The sequence below is a fragment of the Toxorhynchites rutilus genome, chromosome 1 (assembly GCF_029784135.1).
Source record: "Toxorhynchites rutilus septentrionalis strain SRP chromosome 1, ASM2978413v1, whole genome shotgun sequence".
In the NCBI taxonomy this organism is placed as follows: Eukaryota; Metazoa; Arthropoda; class Insecta; order Diptera; family Culicidae; genus Toxorhynchites; species Toxorhynchites rutilus.
In genome coordinates, this window is record NC_073744.1 from 108,894,522 (window position 1) to 108,913,076 (window position 18,555).

The 18,555-nt window shown below is 41.0% G+C and overlaps 1 protein-coding gene across 3 annotated transcripts in view; it reads left to right on the top strand.

The window, feature by feature from the left end:
• The window catches only part of LOC129763521 (glutathione hydrolase 1 proenzyme-like), a 307,297-nt gene that overhangs the window by 275,092 nt on the left and 13,650 nt on the right, over positions 1-18,555 (top strand). For all 3 annotated transcript variants that reach the window (XM_055762668.1, XM_055762667.1, XM_055762666.1), the window contains one exon: positions 2,064-2,233. In XM_055762668.1, coding sequence (XP_055618643.1) covers positions 2,064-2,233 — 170 coding nt within the window. The remainder of the gene's footprint in view (positions 1-2,063; positions 2,234-18,555) is intronic.

Consider the following 18,555-nt stretch of genomic DNA (forward strand, 5'->3'; position numbering starts at 1 on the left):
TGACACAGTTAGCGTTCAGTTAGCATTGTTAAAAGATCGTTTTTTCCTAAAAGTGCAATCATGAGAGGGCTAACAGAAGAAAAACGAAAATCCATTGTGACCAGATACTGCTCCGAAACAGGAATATCAATGAGAAAATTGGCGAAGGCGGAAGGAGTAAGCGTCCATGCGGTCCAAAACGCTATCAAGCGATTTGGTATGTATAATACATTGAAGGATCTACCCGGTCGCGGCAGAAAACCTGGGCCATCCAAGCCAAACTTGGATAAAAAGATTTGCAGGCAATTTGAAAGAAAAAAGGAATTATCGATACGGGATTGCGCAAAAAAGTGTGGAACATCAATCGGTATGGTTCAACGTGCCAAAGAACGTAACTCACTGAAGGCATATAGAAAGCAAAAATGTCCCAAACGCAGCCAAATTCAGGCAAGTTCCGTGAAAACCCGTGCCCGTAAGCTTTACGATGGGATTTTAAGCAAACGCGAACTGTGCATCGTCATGGATGATGAAACCTACGTCAAACTGGACTACAAAACTCTTCCTGGGGCACAGTTTTACACTGTAAAGCAAGGAACAGATGTCCCGAACGCGGAGAAGTCAATTTTTTGCGAAAAATTCGGTAAGAAAGTGCTGGTTTGGCAAGCTGTTTGTCAATGTGGCATGAAATCATCTCCTTTCTTCACTCTCGGGAATATGAATGGTGAAATTTACCGGAAAGAATGTCTCCAAAAGCGTGTGTTACCGCTCATCCGAAAGCACACTGGTCCGACACTATTTTGGCCTGATTTGGCATCATGCCACTATGCACGTTTGACCTTGGATTGGTATCGCGAGAATAATGTCGATTTTGTGGAAAAGGAGATGAATCCTCCAAATTGTCCGCAAATAAGACCTATTGAAAAATTTTGGGCTTTGATGAAGGGACGACTGCGGAAGAAGGACAAGGCAGCCGATGACCTTGAGCAGTTCAAAAAGGATTGGATAAATGTGAGCAAACAAGTCGATGAGACGGTTGTCCAGAACCTAATGAGGGACATCAAGAAGCAGGTGCGATCATTGGCGCGAAAATCAGAATCTTGATTATTTTTTACTGTTACTCCTTTCTTTCATTCATAAGATACAATATTTTGATATCAGAACTGAAAAATAAATGCAATATTTGAAATAAAGCTGTGTTTTGAGCGTACCCATAATTAACGATACGGTCCTTATTATATACGCACCTTCTATTAATTTTATACAGCACGGGCCAGGTCGGGCCAAATCGCATATCAGTGTAAAAAGCATCGTATAACATGATATAGGCTTTATATGCGTTTAATATGTGGCATAAACGTATATCGCTTTCATTTTTACGTGTATATGCCAGTTATATGCATCATATATCATCCAAATGTGTCTTGGATGTATGTATATCGCCTCCAATGATGACTATTCATGCGATTCAATGTTTACTGCGCATGAAATCATACTCTCTGAGTTCATGCAATTTTTACAAAACTAAATTTCCAGTTAGTTTCTGTGAAAAAGTATCCAACAAGGAGATGTTTTAAAAGGAATTATTTTTCTCCGTGCATGAAAAGGAACGAAGAGCAATAAATACTGCGATAACGGGTGTTATGTTTCGTACATGATGTGTTTGAATTATAAACAACTTTTGTTTATGATGTTATGATGTAAGAAACGCATGTGATCTAAACATGTTTTTGTTTGTGAATCATTGGGTGTGTTGGGGATCAACATTGAACACTAGCACGAAGCATGTTCATGTTAAACAAAAACATGGAATTTGAACATCGCGTTGACATGTGTAAAGGTTTTGCGGAATACACGCTGTTCTACTCGCAATGACATAGCACCAACACACGTGTCTATTTTTTGTCGTCTGAAAATGCCCTAGATGGATGCAGCGAGTTCAAATCGTGCATGCGTATTTATGGAAAATGCTCCTGGCTCACTTTCGGAAGTTCTTCGTACTATGCAATTACAATTTAAACACAAATCTATGAACATTTTCAAACTTTTTAATGAGATGATAATCATTTCTCATATATTTTTTTCAGTTTCGGAGCAGCCTTGACTGGTAAACGAACAGGAATTATTTTCAATAGTGGGATGGATGATTTTTCATCTCCTGGGCTGAAAAATTACTTCGGACTACCCGGATCAGAGCCAAATTATATAAGACCGCAAAAGCGAGCCCTTTCATCAATGTCCCCAACCATTGTAGTTGGTAAGTATTCAACAGCAACGAAACTAATTATAATTTAATTATCACTTCCAGTTCCAAATACAGAAAGCTGTTTACTCGATTGAATCATATATGAAAAAAGACGGGTGGGTAATGTCGGGGACATAACCGGAGTGACGTAGGACTATACAAAGGGGACAGCTTTTGTTAAATATATATTTTAAATATATTGTTTTATTTTCTTCTCCTACGTGAATACCTACCTATCTACCTGAAAAATGGATTAGTTTACTTTTTACTCTTTATGAATATGTTGATGGTTCTTAAAAGAACCTTTGGTGTTGTGTTTTTGTTATCACTCGATATTCCCATCTTGTTCGGTTAAACCTTCCTGTTTAGCTATTGCGTTTGCCACTCGCCACAGCTTTCACAGTTGGAAAATTTCTTCCCATCCAGCTTGTGACATGTTGTTTAGTAAATTACATTTAATGCGACGTGCCGGAGAAACACTTTGCCACTCACTGAAACTAATTGTTGCCTTGATGAGCGCCGAACCGAAGCTGCTCTGTTCTTGAAGCGGGTTTTCTGATTGTCGTGAGCAGCTTTGCAAGCTAACTCGAGCACTCCGACAGCCGAAACTCTATAATCGCTGTTAGGTATACTGGTGCTCCGGCACCAATCCGTTCGGCCTAGTTACCCTTGCGGAGCAATCAGTGAATGCGACCAACAGGGAACTGGAGACCTGCACGGTTCGAGTGAGACTTTGCCTTTCCCTTAACTTGTCCTCCTTTGTTACGTCCACGATGCCGATGCCGTACAACCACACGAGTATATGGTTTGAAAGAAAATAAGATATTTTGTTGGGGTCCGCGTGTTTTATACTCTAGCGGTACACACTCACAGGATAGAGACAAATCGGCAGACTCAGCCAGAGGGGCGAGTCCAACGAGACGAACGAATGAGCGTTAAAAGGGAGCGATGGCAAAAAAATACATTCATTACGATATGTTCGCTCGTTGGATTCACATGCAGGCTAAAAAGGGTCCTTTTCCGGATCACAAAATTATCTTCAATCTAAAGAGTTTATTGTTTTGTTATTACTCGATATCCCCATCTTGTTCGGCTAAACCTTTCTGTTTAGTGATTGCATTTGCCACTCGCCACAGCTTTCACAGTTGGAAAATTTCTTCCCATCCAGCTTGTGACATATTTACAGTAAATTACATTCAATGGCACGTCGCATTACCACCACTCAGTATCGGATTGGAGGTAATTTTAACCTGTAATTGATCATTTGCGATGACAGTGATACAGTGTCGACTTTCAACGTGGGGTCATAATATGGACCCCGAACTCTATGTTTACAAAAATGTCCAACTAAATATGTCGCATTACAGGTCCGTCCAATTAGCTAAATGTCGAGATAAGTGTAAATTACTGTACTTTCAATCTAGAAACAATTTAAGAATTGGTGAAAATCAATAAGCTCAGAACAACTGCCAAATTTATATACTCATCAGATCCTGGCAAACAAATTATGAAAAAATCAATTTGTGTTTTATTATTATTTTGGATAATGTTTTAGAAAGCATTGAACTGTATTTCCTAAACTCTTTTTTGGAAGGTTTATTGGCCCTGAAAAGCGCCGTGTTTTATGGAATGGTTGCAATTTAGAAAACTTAGTACTCGTGGTTTTAAGAAAAACCATTTCGAACGCCCTCGATGCCGCCTTGTTCTGGTTTTGCCACCAAAGCAGATTGTATAAAGAACAAACTTTTTTCTTCCGCTACCTGCTGTCGTTTTGCGATTGCGTTTGCCACTCGCTGCAACTGCCTGTTGTTGTCTTGATGTCCACCGAACCGAATGTGGTCTGTTCTGAATGCGAGTTTTCTTATCGTCGCGAGCAGCTTTTCCACTTCGGCGGCCGAAACTATATAACGCCGGCTAGGTGGACTGATGCACTGATACTAACGCGCTCGGCCTAGCTACCCTTGCGGGGAACTCCAGATCAACACGGTTCGAGCGGGATTTTGCCTTTCCCTTCACTTTTCCTCCTTTACCATGACCAGACATGGCTGCTTGGGTTGGTTTGTTGATGTGTTGTGATGCGAACCGATGTGGTGTACGGTTCGAATGAGAATGATCGTTACGGCAGCGGTGCGGGGATTTTTAAGCTGACTGGCTGGCTCGAGAATTACGCATGTGTGAGACTGCGACCAATGTTTCTTTCTTTTTTTCCTTTTTCCTTTCCAATCGTGCTTCATTCTATTTCGCTGCTGCTCTGGTTGCCCGTTTTGGTCGGTACGATTTGAGTAGCACAAAATGGACCAATCAAAAATGGGCACATAGTGCATTTTGACAATGCTTGATATTTCACAATTATTGAATTATTTATCTCAAGAAAAATGAAATGTTATTCGTTATGATAGATGCGTAGATATATTTCCTATCAATTGATGCAAAAACCTTTGCGATCTATTGAGAAATGCTCAAGTTATAAGCGTTTCAAATCTTGCATTTTTTCCTACTTGTTCAGTGCCTAGATTTCCATTTCACCCCCTATATCTTCCGGTTAGACGTAGTCCTACGTCAAAATAAAACTAGGTTGGAGAACTATTTTTTTACAATATTTTATTAATTACTTTACTTTATATCACAATGTATCTAGTTCTAACAAAATGTAGATACATTGTGATATATCTACCTAGAAATTATCTGCAATTATCCACGTTGTTTAATGAGAACGTGTTTTTTTTTGACGTAGGACTATGTCTAACCGGAAGATATTGGGGTAAGATGAAAATCTAGGCACTGAACAAGTACGAGGAAGTGAAGGATTTCTAACGCTTATAACTCGAGCATTTCTTAATAGATCGCAAGGATTTTTTTGACGTAGGACGTAGGAAAGATAAAATGTCTACGCGTTATATACTTATTACTTTTTGATCCAAAAACTTGTTTCAATAGTCTTAAAATTGCTTTCAAAACAGGCTATTGAAATCACCAATCGGTTTATAAGCGAGCGGCGCTCGGAAATCCACTCAGTTCTAATTGAACAGCGATTGGAGCATGTTGTCGCTGTTGCGGTGAAGCTCTTTATTTATCATGAAAGCGCGGATGAACGGTGTCACCAAGAGCCTGTTTGTGCACCCTAGGCCAGAAGGGAATCTATCAGGAGCAGAGTGATGCCACAAACGGTTCCCTGGGAAGACATCGCTACACACACATACACGCGCGGCTATTAATAGGTGGTTATCGAGTTGGCATTAACCACTGGTGGGCTTCCAGTATCGAGGAAAATGTGGAAATATCTAATCGTTACTGAAAATAATCTGCCAGTTCCTCTGGGAATTTTCAAAATATATTCATGTGAAAGAGTTTAATTGAATGTTTTCTATCCATGTTACACTGTGACCAAATATGTTTCAATCAAGTGCTATTAACAGGTGGTTATCGAGTTGGTATTAACCACTGGTGGGCTTCCAGTATCGAGGAAAATGTGGAAATAACTAATCGTTACTGAAAATAATCTGCCAGTTCCTCTGGGAATTTTCAAAATATATCCATGTGAAAGAGTTTAATTGAATGTTTTCTATCCATGTTACACTGTGACCAAATATGTTTCAATCAAGTGCTATTAACAGGTGGTTATCGAGTTGGCATTAACCACTGGTGGGCTTCCAGTATCGAGGAAAATGTGGAAATATCTAATCGTTACTGAAAATAATCTGCCAGTTCCTTTGGGAATTTTCAAAATATATTCATGTGAAAGAGTTTAATTGAATGTTTTCTATCCATGTAACACTGTGACCAAATACATTTGGTTTTGTGGTTTTTCAATCAATCGCAATTAACAGGATAGCTTCAGAAGATTATTCTTCCCCATCAGTAGGATATTTCCGTATCCAATATTGTATGCGCCCGCCCGATTATTGCTCAGTCGCCGAAAGTTCCGAGCTCAGAGAGTTCATTCCCCTCTAGTTTGCCTTCCAAATTGCCATCGTAAATCACACCTTCTCTCGATTCAATCACACACAAAAAGCATACTTAAGCGATATTCTGGTGATGAGACACATTCATTTTTCGTGAGGACATCGACAAGACAACATCGTTGCCTAACGTGCTGGAGGAGGTGGACGGCGAAGGATCGACACATACACGCGCAGAACTCTTTCCGTTAGGATGCCATTCAGCATCGAGAAAGTTCCGGAAAGATCTAATCATTGCTGGAAAATAATCTGCCAGTTCCTTTGGGAATTTTCAAAATATATTCATGTGAAAGAGTTTAATTGAATGTTTTCTATCCATGTAACACTGTGACCAAATATGTTTCAAATAAACATAACTAATCGTAACAGTAACTAATCGTTACTGAAAATAATCTGCCAGTTCCTCTGGGAATTTTCAAAATATATTCATGTGAAAGAGTTTAATTGAATGTTTTCTATCCATGTAACACTGTGACCAAATATGTTTCAATCAAGTGCCATTAACAGGTGGTTATCGAGTTGGCATTAACCACTGGTGGGCTTCCAGTATCGAGGAAAATGTGGAAATATCTAATCGTTACTGAAAATAATCTGCCAGTTCCTCTGGGAATTTTCAAAATATATTCATGTGAAAGAGTTTAATTGAATGTTTTCTATCCATGTAACACTGTGACCAAATACATTTAATACAGAATTACGCATGTGTGAGACTTTTTCAATCAATCGCAATTAACAGGATAGCTTCAGAAGATTATTCTTCCCCATCAGTAGGATATTTCCGTATCCAATATTGTATGCGCCCGCAATCGATTATTGCTCAGTCGCCGAAAGTTCCGAGCTCAGAGAGTTCATTCCCCTCTAGTTTGCCTTCCAAATTGCCATCGTAAACCACACCTTCTCTCGATTCAATCACACACAAAAAGCATACTTAAGCGATATTCTGGTGGTGAGACACATTCATTTTTCGTGAGGACATCGACAAGACAACATCGTTGCCTAACGTGCTGGAGGAGGTGGACGGCGAAGGATCGACACATACACGCGCAGAACTCTTTCCGTTAGGATGCCATTCAGCATCGAGAAAGTTCCGGAAAGATCTAATCATTGCTGGAAAATAATCTGCCAGTTCCTTTGGGAATTTTCAAAATATATTCATGTGAAAGAGTTTAATTGAATGTTTTCTATCCATGTAACACTGTGACCAAATATGTTTCAATCAAGTGCTATTAACAGGTGGTTATCGAGTTGGTATTAACCACTGGTGGGCTCCCAGTATCGAGGAAAATGTGGAAATAACTAATCGTTACTGAAAATAATCTGCCAGTTCCTTTGGGAATTTTCAAAATATATTCATGTGAAAGAGTTTAATTGAATGTTTTCTATCCATGTAACACTGTGACCAAATACATTTGGTTTTGTGGTTTTTCAATCAATCGCAATTAACAGGATAGCTTCAGAAGATTATTCTTCCCCATCAGTAGGATATTTCCGTATCCAATATTGTATGCGCCCGCAATCGATTATTGCTCATTCGCCGAAAGTTCCGAGCTCAGAGAGTTCATTCCCCTCTAGTTTGCCTTCCAAATTGCCATCGTAAACCACACCTTCTCTCGATTCAATCACACACAAAAAGCATACTTAAGCGATATTCTGGTGGTGAGACACATTCATTTTTCGACATCGACAAGACAACATCGTTGCCTAACGTGCTGGAGGAGTTGGACGGCGAAGGATCGACACATACACGCGCAGAACTCTTTCCGTTAGGATGCCATTCAGCATCGAGAAAGTTCCGGAAAGATCTAATCATTGCTGGAAAATAATCTGCCAGTTCCTTTGGGAATTTTCAAAATATATTCATGTGAAAGAGTTTAATTGAATGTTTTCTATCCATGTAACACTGTGACCAAATACATTTAATACAGAATTACGCATGTGTGAGACTTTTTCAATCAATCGCAATTAACAGGATAGCTTCAGAAGATTATTCTTCCCCATCAGTAGGATATTTCCGTATCCAATATTGTATGCGCCCGCAATCGATTATTGCTCAGTCGCCGAAAGTTCCGAGCTCAGAGAGTTCATTCCCCTCTAGTTTGCCTTCCAAATTGCCATCGTAAACCACACCTCTCGATTCAATCACACACAAAAAGCATACTTAAGCGATATTCTGGTGGTGAGACACATTCATTTTTCGTGAGGACATCGACAAGACAACATCGTTGCCTAACGTGCTGGAGGAGGTGGACGGCGAAGGATCGACACATACACGCGCAGAACTCTTTCCGTTAGGATGCCATTCAGCATCGAGAAAGTTCCGGAAAGATCTAATCATTGCTGGAAAATAATCTGCCAGTTCCTTTGGGAATTTTCAAAATATATTCATGTGAAAGAGTTTAATTGAATGTTTTCTATCCATGTAACACTGTGACCAAATATGTTTCAATCAAGTGCTATTAACAGGTGGTTATCGAGTTGGTATTAACCACTGGTGGACTTCCAGTATCGAGGAAAATGTGGAAATAACTAATCGTTACTGAAAATAATCTGCCAGTTCCTCTGGGAATTTTCAAAATATATTCATGTGAAAGAGTTTAATTGAATGTTTTCTATCCATGTTACACTGTGACCAAATATGTTTCAATCAAGTGCTATTAACAGGTGGTTATCGAGTTGGCATTAACCACTGGTGGGCTTCCAGTATCGAGGAAAATGTGGAAATATCTAATCGTTACTGAAAATAATCTGCCAGTTCCTTTGGGAATTTTCAAAATATATTCATGTGAAAGAGTTTAATTGAATGTTTTCTATCCATGTTACACTGTGACCAAAAATGTTTCAATCAAGTGCTTTTAACAGGTGGTTATCGAGTTGGCATTAACCACTGGTGGGCTTCCAGTATCGAGGAAAATGTGGAAATATCTAATCGTTGCTGAAAATAATCTGCCAGTTCCTTTGGGAATTTTCAAAATATATTCATGTGAATGAGTTTAATTGAATGTTTTCTATCCATGTAACACTGTGACCAAATACATTTGGTTTTGTGGTTTTTCAATCAATCGCAATTAACAGGATAGCTTCAGAAGATTATTCTTCCCCATCAGTAGGATATTTCCGTATCCAATATTGTATGCGCCCGCAATAGATTATTGCTCAGTCGCCGAAAGTTCCGAGCTCAGAGAGTTCATTTCCCTCTAGTTTGCCTTCCAAATTGCCATCGTAAATCACACCTTCTCTCGATTCAATCACACACAAAAAGCATACTTAAGCGATATTCTGGTGGTGAGACACATTCATTTTTCGTGAGGACATCGACAAGACAACATCGTTGCCTAACGTGCTGGAGGAGGTGGACGGCGAAGGATCGACACATACACGCGCAGAACTTTTTCCGTTAGGATGCCATTCAGCATCGAGAAAGTTCCGGAAAGATCTAATCATTGCTGGAAAATAATCTGCCAGTTCCTTTGGGAACTTTCAAAATATATTCATGTGAAAGAGTTTAATTGAATGTTTTCTATCCATGTAACACTGTGACCAAATATGTTTCAATCAAGTGCTATTAACAGGTGGTTATCGAGTTGGTATTAACCATTGGTAGGCTTCCAGTATCGAGGAAAATGTGGAAATAACTAATCGTTACTGAAAATAATCTGCCAGTTCCTCTGGGAATTTTCAAAATATATTCATGTGAAAGAGTTTAATTGAATGTTTTCTATCCATGTAACACTGTGACCAAATATGTTTCAATCAAGTGCTATTAACAGGTGTTTATCGAGTTGGCATTAACCACTGGTGGGCTTCCAGTATCGAGGAAAATGTGGAAATATCTAATCATTACTGAAAATAATCTGCCAGTTCCTTTGGGAATTTTCAAAATATATTCATGTGAAAGAATTTAATTGAATGTTTTCTATCCATGTAACACTGTGACCAAATATGTTTCAATCAAGTGCTATTAACAGGTGGTTATCGAGTTGGCATTAACCACTGGTGGGCTTCCAGTATCGAGGAAAATGTGGAAATAACTAATCGTTACTGAAAATAATCTGCCAGTTCCTCTGGGAATTTTCAAAATATATTCATGTGAAAGAGTTTAATTGAATGTTTTCTATCCATGTAACACTGTGACCAAATACATTTGATTTTGTGGTTTTTCAATCAATCGCAATCAACAGGATAGCTTCTGAAGATTATTCTTCCCCATCAGTAGGATATTTCCGTATCCAATATTGGATGCATAAAACCTTGTGCCTCCAACGTAACGCTCTCGTTTTCGAAGTTCTCCAAATATTCATTCATTCAGAATGAATTCAGATTCAACTTCATACAAATGATCTCTAAATCAACGATAGTCCTACGTCACCCTTGCGGTTATACCATAGATATAACCCACTTCCTGTTTTATCCAAAATATAAAGGGTGTGTCACATCAAATTGCATTACGGAAAAAACGCTGTAGAAATTTAATTTTTAGGAATTATATCTTCAGCTTTCGATTATAATCAGATAAGAGTGTATAGATCACGTTGGCCATGCTTCACTGTCAATTTTTCGTAAATTTGGAAAAATGTCGTCGAACGAAAAAGAGCGTCGTGAATTAATCCTGCGCACTCATTTCGAGAATCCGGAGTTGTCACATCGGGACATCGGTAAGATGCTGGGAATCGTCCAATCCACGGTCAGCAGAGTACTATAACGATAGTTCGAGAACCTAACCATCGACCGGAAGGTGAAGAACGGCAAAAATGGATGCTCCGTCAGTGAAAAAGATCACAAGCGCGTAGTTAAGCAGTTTAGACGTGACCCGAGAAGTTCGGTCCGGGATGTCGCCAATAAGTTGAATTTGTCAAGTTCATTCGTCCAGCGGACCAAGCAGCGGGAGGGCCTGCGTACATACAAGGTTCAGAAGGCTCCTAACCGCGACGAAAGGCAAAACATGGTGGGGAAGACGCGAGCCCGGAAGCTGTACACCGAAATGCTGACGAAGCCGCATTGCCTGGTAATGGACGACGAAACCTACGTCAAAGCGGACTTTCGTCAGTCCCCAACCATCAATAAGCTCAGAACAACTGCCAAATTCTCATACTCATCATATCCTGGCAAACAAATTATGAAAAAATCAATTTGTGTTTTATTATTATATTGGATATTGTTTTAGAAAGCATTGAACTGTATTTCGTAAACTCTTTTTTGGAAGGTTTAATGGCCCTGAAAAGCGCCTTGTTTTATGGAATGGTTCCAATTTAGAAAACTTAGTACTCGTGGTTTTGAAAAAAACCATTTCGAACGCCCTCGATGCCGCCTTGGTCTGGATTTGCCACCAAAGCAGTTTGTGTAAAAAACAAACTTTTTTCTTCTGCTACCTGCTGCCGTTTTGCGATTGCGTTTGTCACTCGCCACTCGCTGCAACTGCCTGTTATTGTCTTGATGTCCACCGAACCGAATGTGGTCTGTTCTGAATGCGGGTTTTCTTATCGTCGCGAGCAGCTTTGCCAGCTATCTCGATCACTTCGGCGGCCGAAACTATATAACGCCGACTAGGTGGACTGGTGCACTGGTACTAACGCGCTCGGCTACCCTTGCGGAGCAATTGGCGAATTGCCTTGCCCTTCCCTTCACTTTTCCTTCTTTGTCATGTCCAGACATGGCTGCTTGTGTTGGTTTGCTGATGTGATGTGATGCGAAACGATGTGGTGTACGGTTTGAATGAGAATGATCGTTACGGCAGCGGAGCGGGGATTTTTAAGCTGACTGGCTGGCTCGAGAATTACGCATGTGTGAGACTGCGACCAATGTTTCGTTTATTTTTTTCTTTTTCCTTTCCAATCGTGGTTTCATTGTATTTCGCTGCTGCTCTGGTTGCCCGTTTTGGTCGGTACGATTTGAGGAGCACAAAATGGACCAATTAAAAATGGGCACATAATGCATTTGGACAATGCTTGACATTTCACATTCATTCAATTATTTATCTAAAGAAAAATGAAATGTTATTCGTTATGATAGATGCGTAGATATATTTCCTATCAATTTATGCAAAAACCTTTGCGATCTATTGAGGAATGCTCGAGTTATAAGCGTTCCAAATCTTGCATGTTTTTCTACTTGTTCAGTGCCTAGATTTTCATTTCACCCCCTATATCTTCCGGTTAGACGTAGCCCTACGTCAAAATCGCAAATCTCTCCTCTCCACCTCTTGACGCTCCCACCCTACCTTCGACTTCGGGTTCCCTTTCTGTTATCTCCGCTACCACTCAATCCTTACCTACTCCCCATGTTGTCTCCCTTCCCACTCAATCCTTGTCCTCGTCTTCCCCCTCTGTTACCTCCTCTCCCCGTGTCAAGGTCTATCCAGAAGATGCATCTGGAACTGGCCCATGGGTTGTTTTCTTTCGGCCCAAACCAAATGGAAAAGCTTTGAAAGTCATGCAGATCGCGAAAGATCTGGCAAGGTATACCTCCGTGTCGGAAATTTCGAAGGTTAGACCAAACAAATTGCGAGTTGTCGTGACTGATCGAAAGGACGCAAACAAGATTGTTGTCGACCAGCATTTTACAATTGAGTATCGGGTTTACATTCCCTCTCACGTAGTTGAAATTGAGGGTGTGCTAACCGAAACGGGTCTGACGTGCGAATACATTACGAGTGAAGGTACTGGCCGTTTTAAGAAACTGCCCTCGATGACTGTTAAGATCTTGGGTTGTCGCCAGCTCGGAACAGTCTCCCGTGAAGGGGGTGAAACCAAATTTACGCGGTCCGACTCGTTTCGAGTCACCTTCGCTGGTTAAGCTCTCCCGGACTACGTGATGGTAGAGAAATTGAGGTTAGTCGTGCGACTTTTTATTCCGAAGCCAAAAGTACAAGTCAGTGGGTCATACGGCTGCTTATTGTGCCAATAAAGAACGCTGTGCCACTTGCGGAGAGCAACATGTGGGCGAAGCCTGCAGTGCGACGGTAAAAAACAAAAATATAGGAGGTTGTGTCCAAAATACGACCGCATTGTTGACGTAGAACTACGCTGTTATTTTATATAAGTCGCTTGTTTATACCTTTGGATATTATTCTATAATGCTGTGAAATTTTAGAAACAACTGCTTAGTAGAATAATCTCTGAAATGATATTTTCATTGTAGAATCAGTTGACGATAATTGATTGATGATTCATTCTTGCCCTCGCAAAACAATCGTATGTCGCAATTTATTTCATGTCAATGCATTGAAAATTTACCTCGAACGCTATTCCGGTGGCCTTTTTCGAAATTGACATAGACTCGGCTACAGTCGATTATATACATGTTGCACCAGCACCATTATTCCATACCTCATAACTACATCAATGTATCTTTGGCACCGCATGTAAACAACAACAATGACAACACTTGCAAGTATCAAATATCATGCTACATGTTATTTAGTATTGCCTCAAAGGAATTGCACCTCTAGATATCGTTCGTACAAACTAAGCGTAAACCAAGCGCCAAACAAGCGTTCACCATAGCATGCATACAGGGCCATACATTGGTGGCTTGAAACTACTAGCAATATAAACATTTCCCATCATTTTGCGCTATTCTCAAAAGAAACGCTTCTGTTAATATTACTTGCCTCGAAAAGAGTTGCATTACTTTCTCATGCTCGAGAGAAGCGCAGCTGTCACCCTTAGTGGAGGAAGTTTTGCTACTGGCAAGCAAAACCTAATCACATACAAAATTCCAGAACATTTACTTTCTTGATGACTAAACAAGAGAAATAAACTCTTTTTGTTAATAACAACCTCGAAAACAGTAGCAATGCTTCATTATGATCAGCGCAAATGTAATCCTAGTTGAATGCAGTTTTGCGACTGGCACGCGAACCCAAATAACTTATAACATTCCAGTAAGATATTCAAGATGCTTAGTATTCCCAAATAATTTTTTGGTGCACAACATTAACGTCTGCTTCGCCATAACGTCAGTTTAATGCATTGATGCATTTTCAAAGGCACAAACGAAGCCCCTATGAAGACGGAATATAAACAATGTTAACTGCTTGGAAAAAGACCAAATTATGCCACACAGCTTGTACTCTGCTGTAACACCCATCAATGCGAATTCGCTGATGAGTTTGTCAAGAACGACCGCTTTCACCACCAGCGGGGGGAGCTTGATTTTGGTTGCTGCCTGGGCGTTTACATTTTCGACCGACGCGCCGAAATCGCCTACTTCGCTGTTGTTCGGTGCGGTGTCACATTCGCGAAGGCTCGGTTCAGTGCGAGCGCTTTTCACTGCACCAACACCGCGTGCATCATTAGATGACGCTTACCTCGAAATTTTATTGCCCCTGGCAATGCGTTAGTTTTTTGCAGGGCTCGAGCCTGTCTTCATCTTCTTCTTGCTCATCGCACACTACGCGTTGACGCGTTGACGAAATGGAAGCGGATACAGCTAACGGGGGCACGCCGCTTATTTCTCAAGGGAATCCCCGGCGCAAAAATGTGACCACTCCCATCGTTCAAGGACAAGTCCCTCCGGTGATACCCACAGTTAGTTTGCCTAAAAAACGAGTGCAGCGGACAAGCAAAATCAGGTTCCTCCTGGCTTCCGTGGGAATGGTTCACCTTCGAACGACCCAGCATCAAAAACCCCAAATGTCCCTGTTTTTCCGTCAAGTTCAACTTCCCAATCGGGATTTATAAAGTTGTCCGACCAAATTTTCACGTGTTTTAATGTTTTCGACTCACTCAGAACATTTGTCACCGCGATGCTTCCAGTATTAAAAACAATTTTGCAGCAATTAATGCAAACATGGCCCCTCCTTGCAATGATTATCTCTCTTGATGTCGAATTTAAATAGAGAGGTCGGAGATATCACTGTTTTACAGTGGAATTGTCGTAGTCTTATCCCTAAATTGAATACATTCAAATTTTTAATTCAAAAGTTCAATTGTGATGTTTTTGCTCTGTCCGAAACTTGGCTTTCTTAGCAAGATGATCTCTCTTTCCACGATTTTAATATTATACGCTTGGACCGATATGACAGATACGGAGGGGTGCTATTGGGGATCAATAAGTGCCACTCATTTTTCCGAATTGATCTTCCACCTATTGGTGGGATCGAAGCTGTTGCTTGTCATGCAAACATCAGAGGCAAAGACCTCTGTATTGTCAGCTTGTATTGGCCTCCGAGAGCTGCGGTTAGCCGCAAGCAACTTGCTGACATGTGCGCACTCCTTCCTGAGCCACGGTTGATCTTGGGAGACTTCAACTCTCACGGAACCGCCTGGGGGGAACAGTACGATGACAACCGTTCATCGTTGATATATGACCTTTGTAACAGCTTCAATATGACCGTTTTGAATACTGGGGAAACAACACGTGTACCTAAACCACTTGCTAAGCCAAGTGCTCTTGACCTCTCGCTTTGCTCGAACTCACTATCGTTAGATTGCAAGTGGAATGTAATACAAGATCCCAACGGTAGTGATCATTTGCCAATCAAAATTTCCATCACCACTGGGTCGAATTCTTCTGAATCTATAAATATGGCATATGACCTCACAAGACACATTGACTGGTAAAAATATGCGGACGCGATTGCTCCAGCCATCAATTCCAGAGATGGTTTATCTCCATTGGAGGAGTATAACTTCCTTTCTCGTTTGATCTGTGACAGCGCAGTTCGCGCTCAAACGAAACCCATCCCAGGTTCCACCATTTGCCGAAGGCCTCCCACTCTATGGTGGGATAGCCAATGTTCCAAGCTTTATATAGAAAAATCGAATGCATTTAAAGCTTTTCGGAAACGTGGAACCCCTTGAGAATCAGTTCAAAAATTTGATCAAAGGGAAAAAACGTGCTTATTGGCGAAATTTCGTGGGAGGTTTATCACGAGAAACGTCAATGGAAAATTTATGGAAAGTGGCTCGAAACATGAGAAATCGCTCTTCAACGAATGAAAGCGTAGAATATTCACATCGATGGATTTTTAATTTTGCACGGAAGGTTTGTCCCGATTCCGCTCCCGTGCAAAAAATTGTTCGAGATATACCACAAGATAGGTGCGATCTTGATTCCGAGTTTTCGATGGTAGAATTCTTTCTTGCTCCCTTTCATGTAACAATTCTGCTCCGGGATCGGATAGAATTAAGTTCAACTTGTTGAAATGATGTTGCGAAACATCGCTTGTTGAAATAATTCAATCGGTTTCTGGAGCATAATATTGTTCCAGATGATTGGAGACAAGTACGAGTTATAGCTATCCAAAAACCCGGAAAGCCCGCGTCCGACTGCAATTCGTACCGCCCAATAGCAATGCTGTCTTGTATACGGAAATTGTTGGAGAAAATGATCTTGTTTCGCCTTGATCGATGGATTGAAACGAATGGCCTACTCTCAGATACACAATATGGGTTCCGCAGGGGCAAGGGGACGAATGATTGTCTTGCGTTGCTTTCTTCAGAAATTCAAATGGCTTACGCCGAAAAAAAACAAATGGCTTCAGTATTCTTGGACATAAAGGGGGCCTTTGATTCTGTTTCAATAGAGGTTTTGTCAGACAAATTACTCTCTCGGGGACTACCGCCTCTATTGAATAAGATGTTATATAACTTGCTTTGTGAGAAGCATTTGAACTTTTCTCATGGAGATTCGGCAGTAAGCCGGGTCTCCTACATGGGACTCCCCCAGGGCTCATGTTTAAGCCCCCTTTTGTACAACTTCTATGTAAGCGACATCGACAATTGCCTTACACAAAATTGCAGCCTAAGACAACTTGCAGATGATGGAGCGGTGTCTGTCGTAGGATCAAACGAATCCGACCTGCAAGGACAATTACAAGATACTTTGAACAATTTTTGGCTAGGGCCATTGGGCTAGGGATCGAATTCTCCACGGAGAAAACAGAGATGGTGGTTTTTTCTAGGAAGCATAGACCAGCAAAACCAAAGCTTCAACTTTTGGGTAAACCGATCACTCATGCTATGTCATTCAAGTATCTTGGGGTCTGGTTCGACTCCAAATGTACTTGGGGGCCCATATTAGGTATCTGAGTAAAAAATGCCAACAAAGAATAAACTTTCTCCGTACAATTACCGGCACCTGGTGGGGAGCCCACCCCGAAGATCTTATAATGTTGTATCGAACAACTATTCTCTCAGTGTGGAGTATGGCAGTTTCTGTTTTCAATCAGCTGCCAAAACACACCTCATTAAACTCCAGCGAATTCAGTATCTTTGTCTCCGTATCGCGCTGGGATGTATGCCCTCAACGCATACCATGAGTCTCGAGGTTTTGGCAGGCCTACTCCCACTAAAAGATCGCTTCAATTTATTATCTCTTCGGTTCCTCATCCGGTGTAAGGTTATGAACCCATTGGTGATCGGAAATTTTGAGCAACTGATCGAGCTAAATTTTCACTCTGGATTCATGAGTTCATATCATGAATTCATCTCCATGCATGTTGTTCCTTCTTCGTATATACCCAACCGTTTTTGTTTTCCTGACTACATCAATTCCTCTGTACATTTTGATCTGTTCATGAAGGAGAAAATCCATGAAATTCCAGATTATCTTCTATCGGGGATCGTTCCTACGATCTTCAATGCAAAGTATGGGCGTATCAATTGCGATAATATGTACTTTAATGATGGGTCCTCTATGAATGAGTCCACAGGATTTGGAGTGTTCAACGTATTTTTTAGCACCTCACACAGTCTTCAGTTTCCTTGCTCAGTGTATATTGCTGAATTGGCAGCAATACACTGGGCGCTGGACAGCGTCGCCTCACGACTTGTTGAACACTATTACATTGTAACGGATAGTCTTAGCTCTGTCGAAGCTATCCGTTCAGTGAGGCCGGAAAAGCACTCGCCGTATTTCCTTGAGAGAATACGAGAAGTTTTGAGTGCTTTATCCAGACGCTGTTATGTCATTACCTTTGTCTGGGTCCCTTCACATTGCTCAATTCCGGATAATGAGAGGGCTGACTCATTAGCAAAGGTAGGTGCGATTGAAGGCGATATTTTTTTTTTTCCAAAATATATATTTTTATCAAGGCTCATATGGCGTTAGCCTCACGGGGCCGGGAGTTCAATACTTTGACAATCCGGCGCAATCATCAGTTCATGTAGAGTTGTCATGAGCGGTACAACCTTTGGCTCTTGTTGAATCGTCAGTGGACTGCACAACCTTTGGCCCGTGTATCTGTAAAGAGTGTGTGTATGTATTGCCGCGACTAAGTAAAAGTTTATCGATCGGGTAGGAGGGATATAAAACGGGGACACAACGAAGGAAACATCATTAAACGTTGACATCGGCGTTCCTGAGGAACAGGTATAGATGAAGCAGAAGATCAGGATCACGGCTACCTAAGATATCCCGGACGGGGATCTCCGA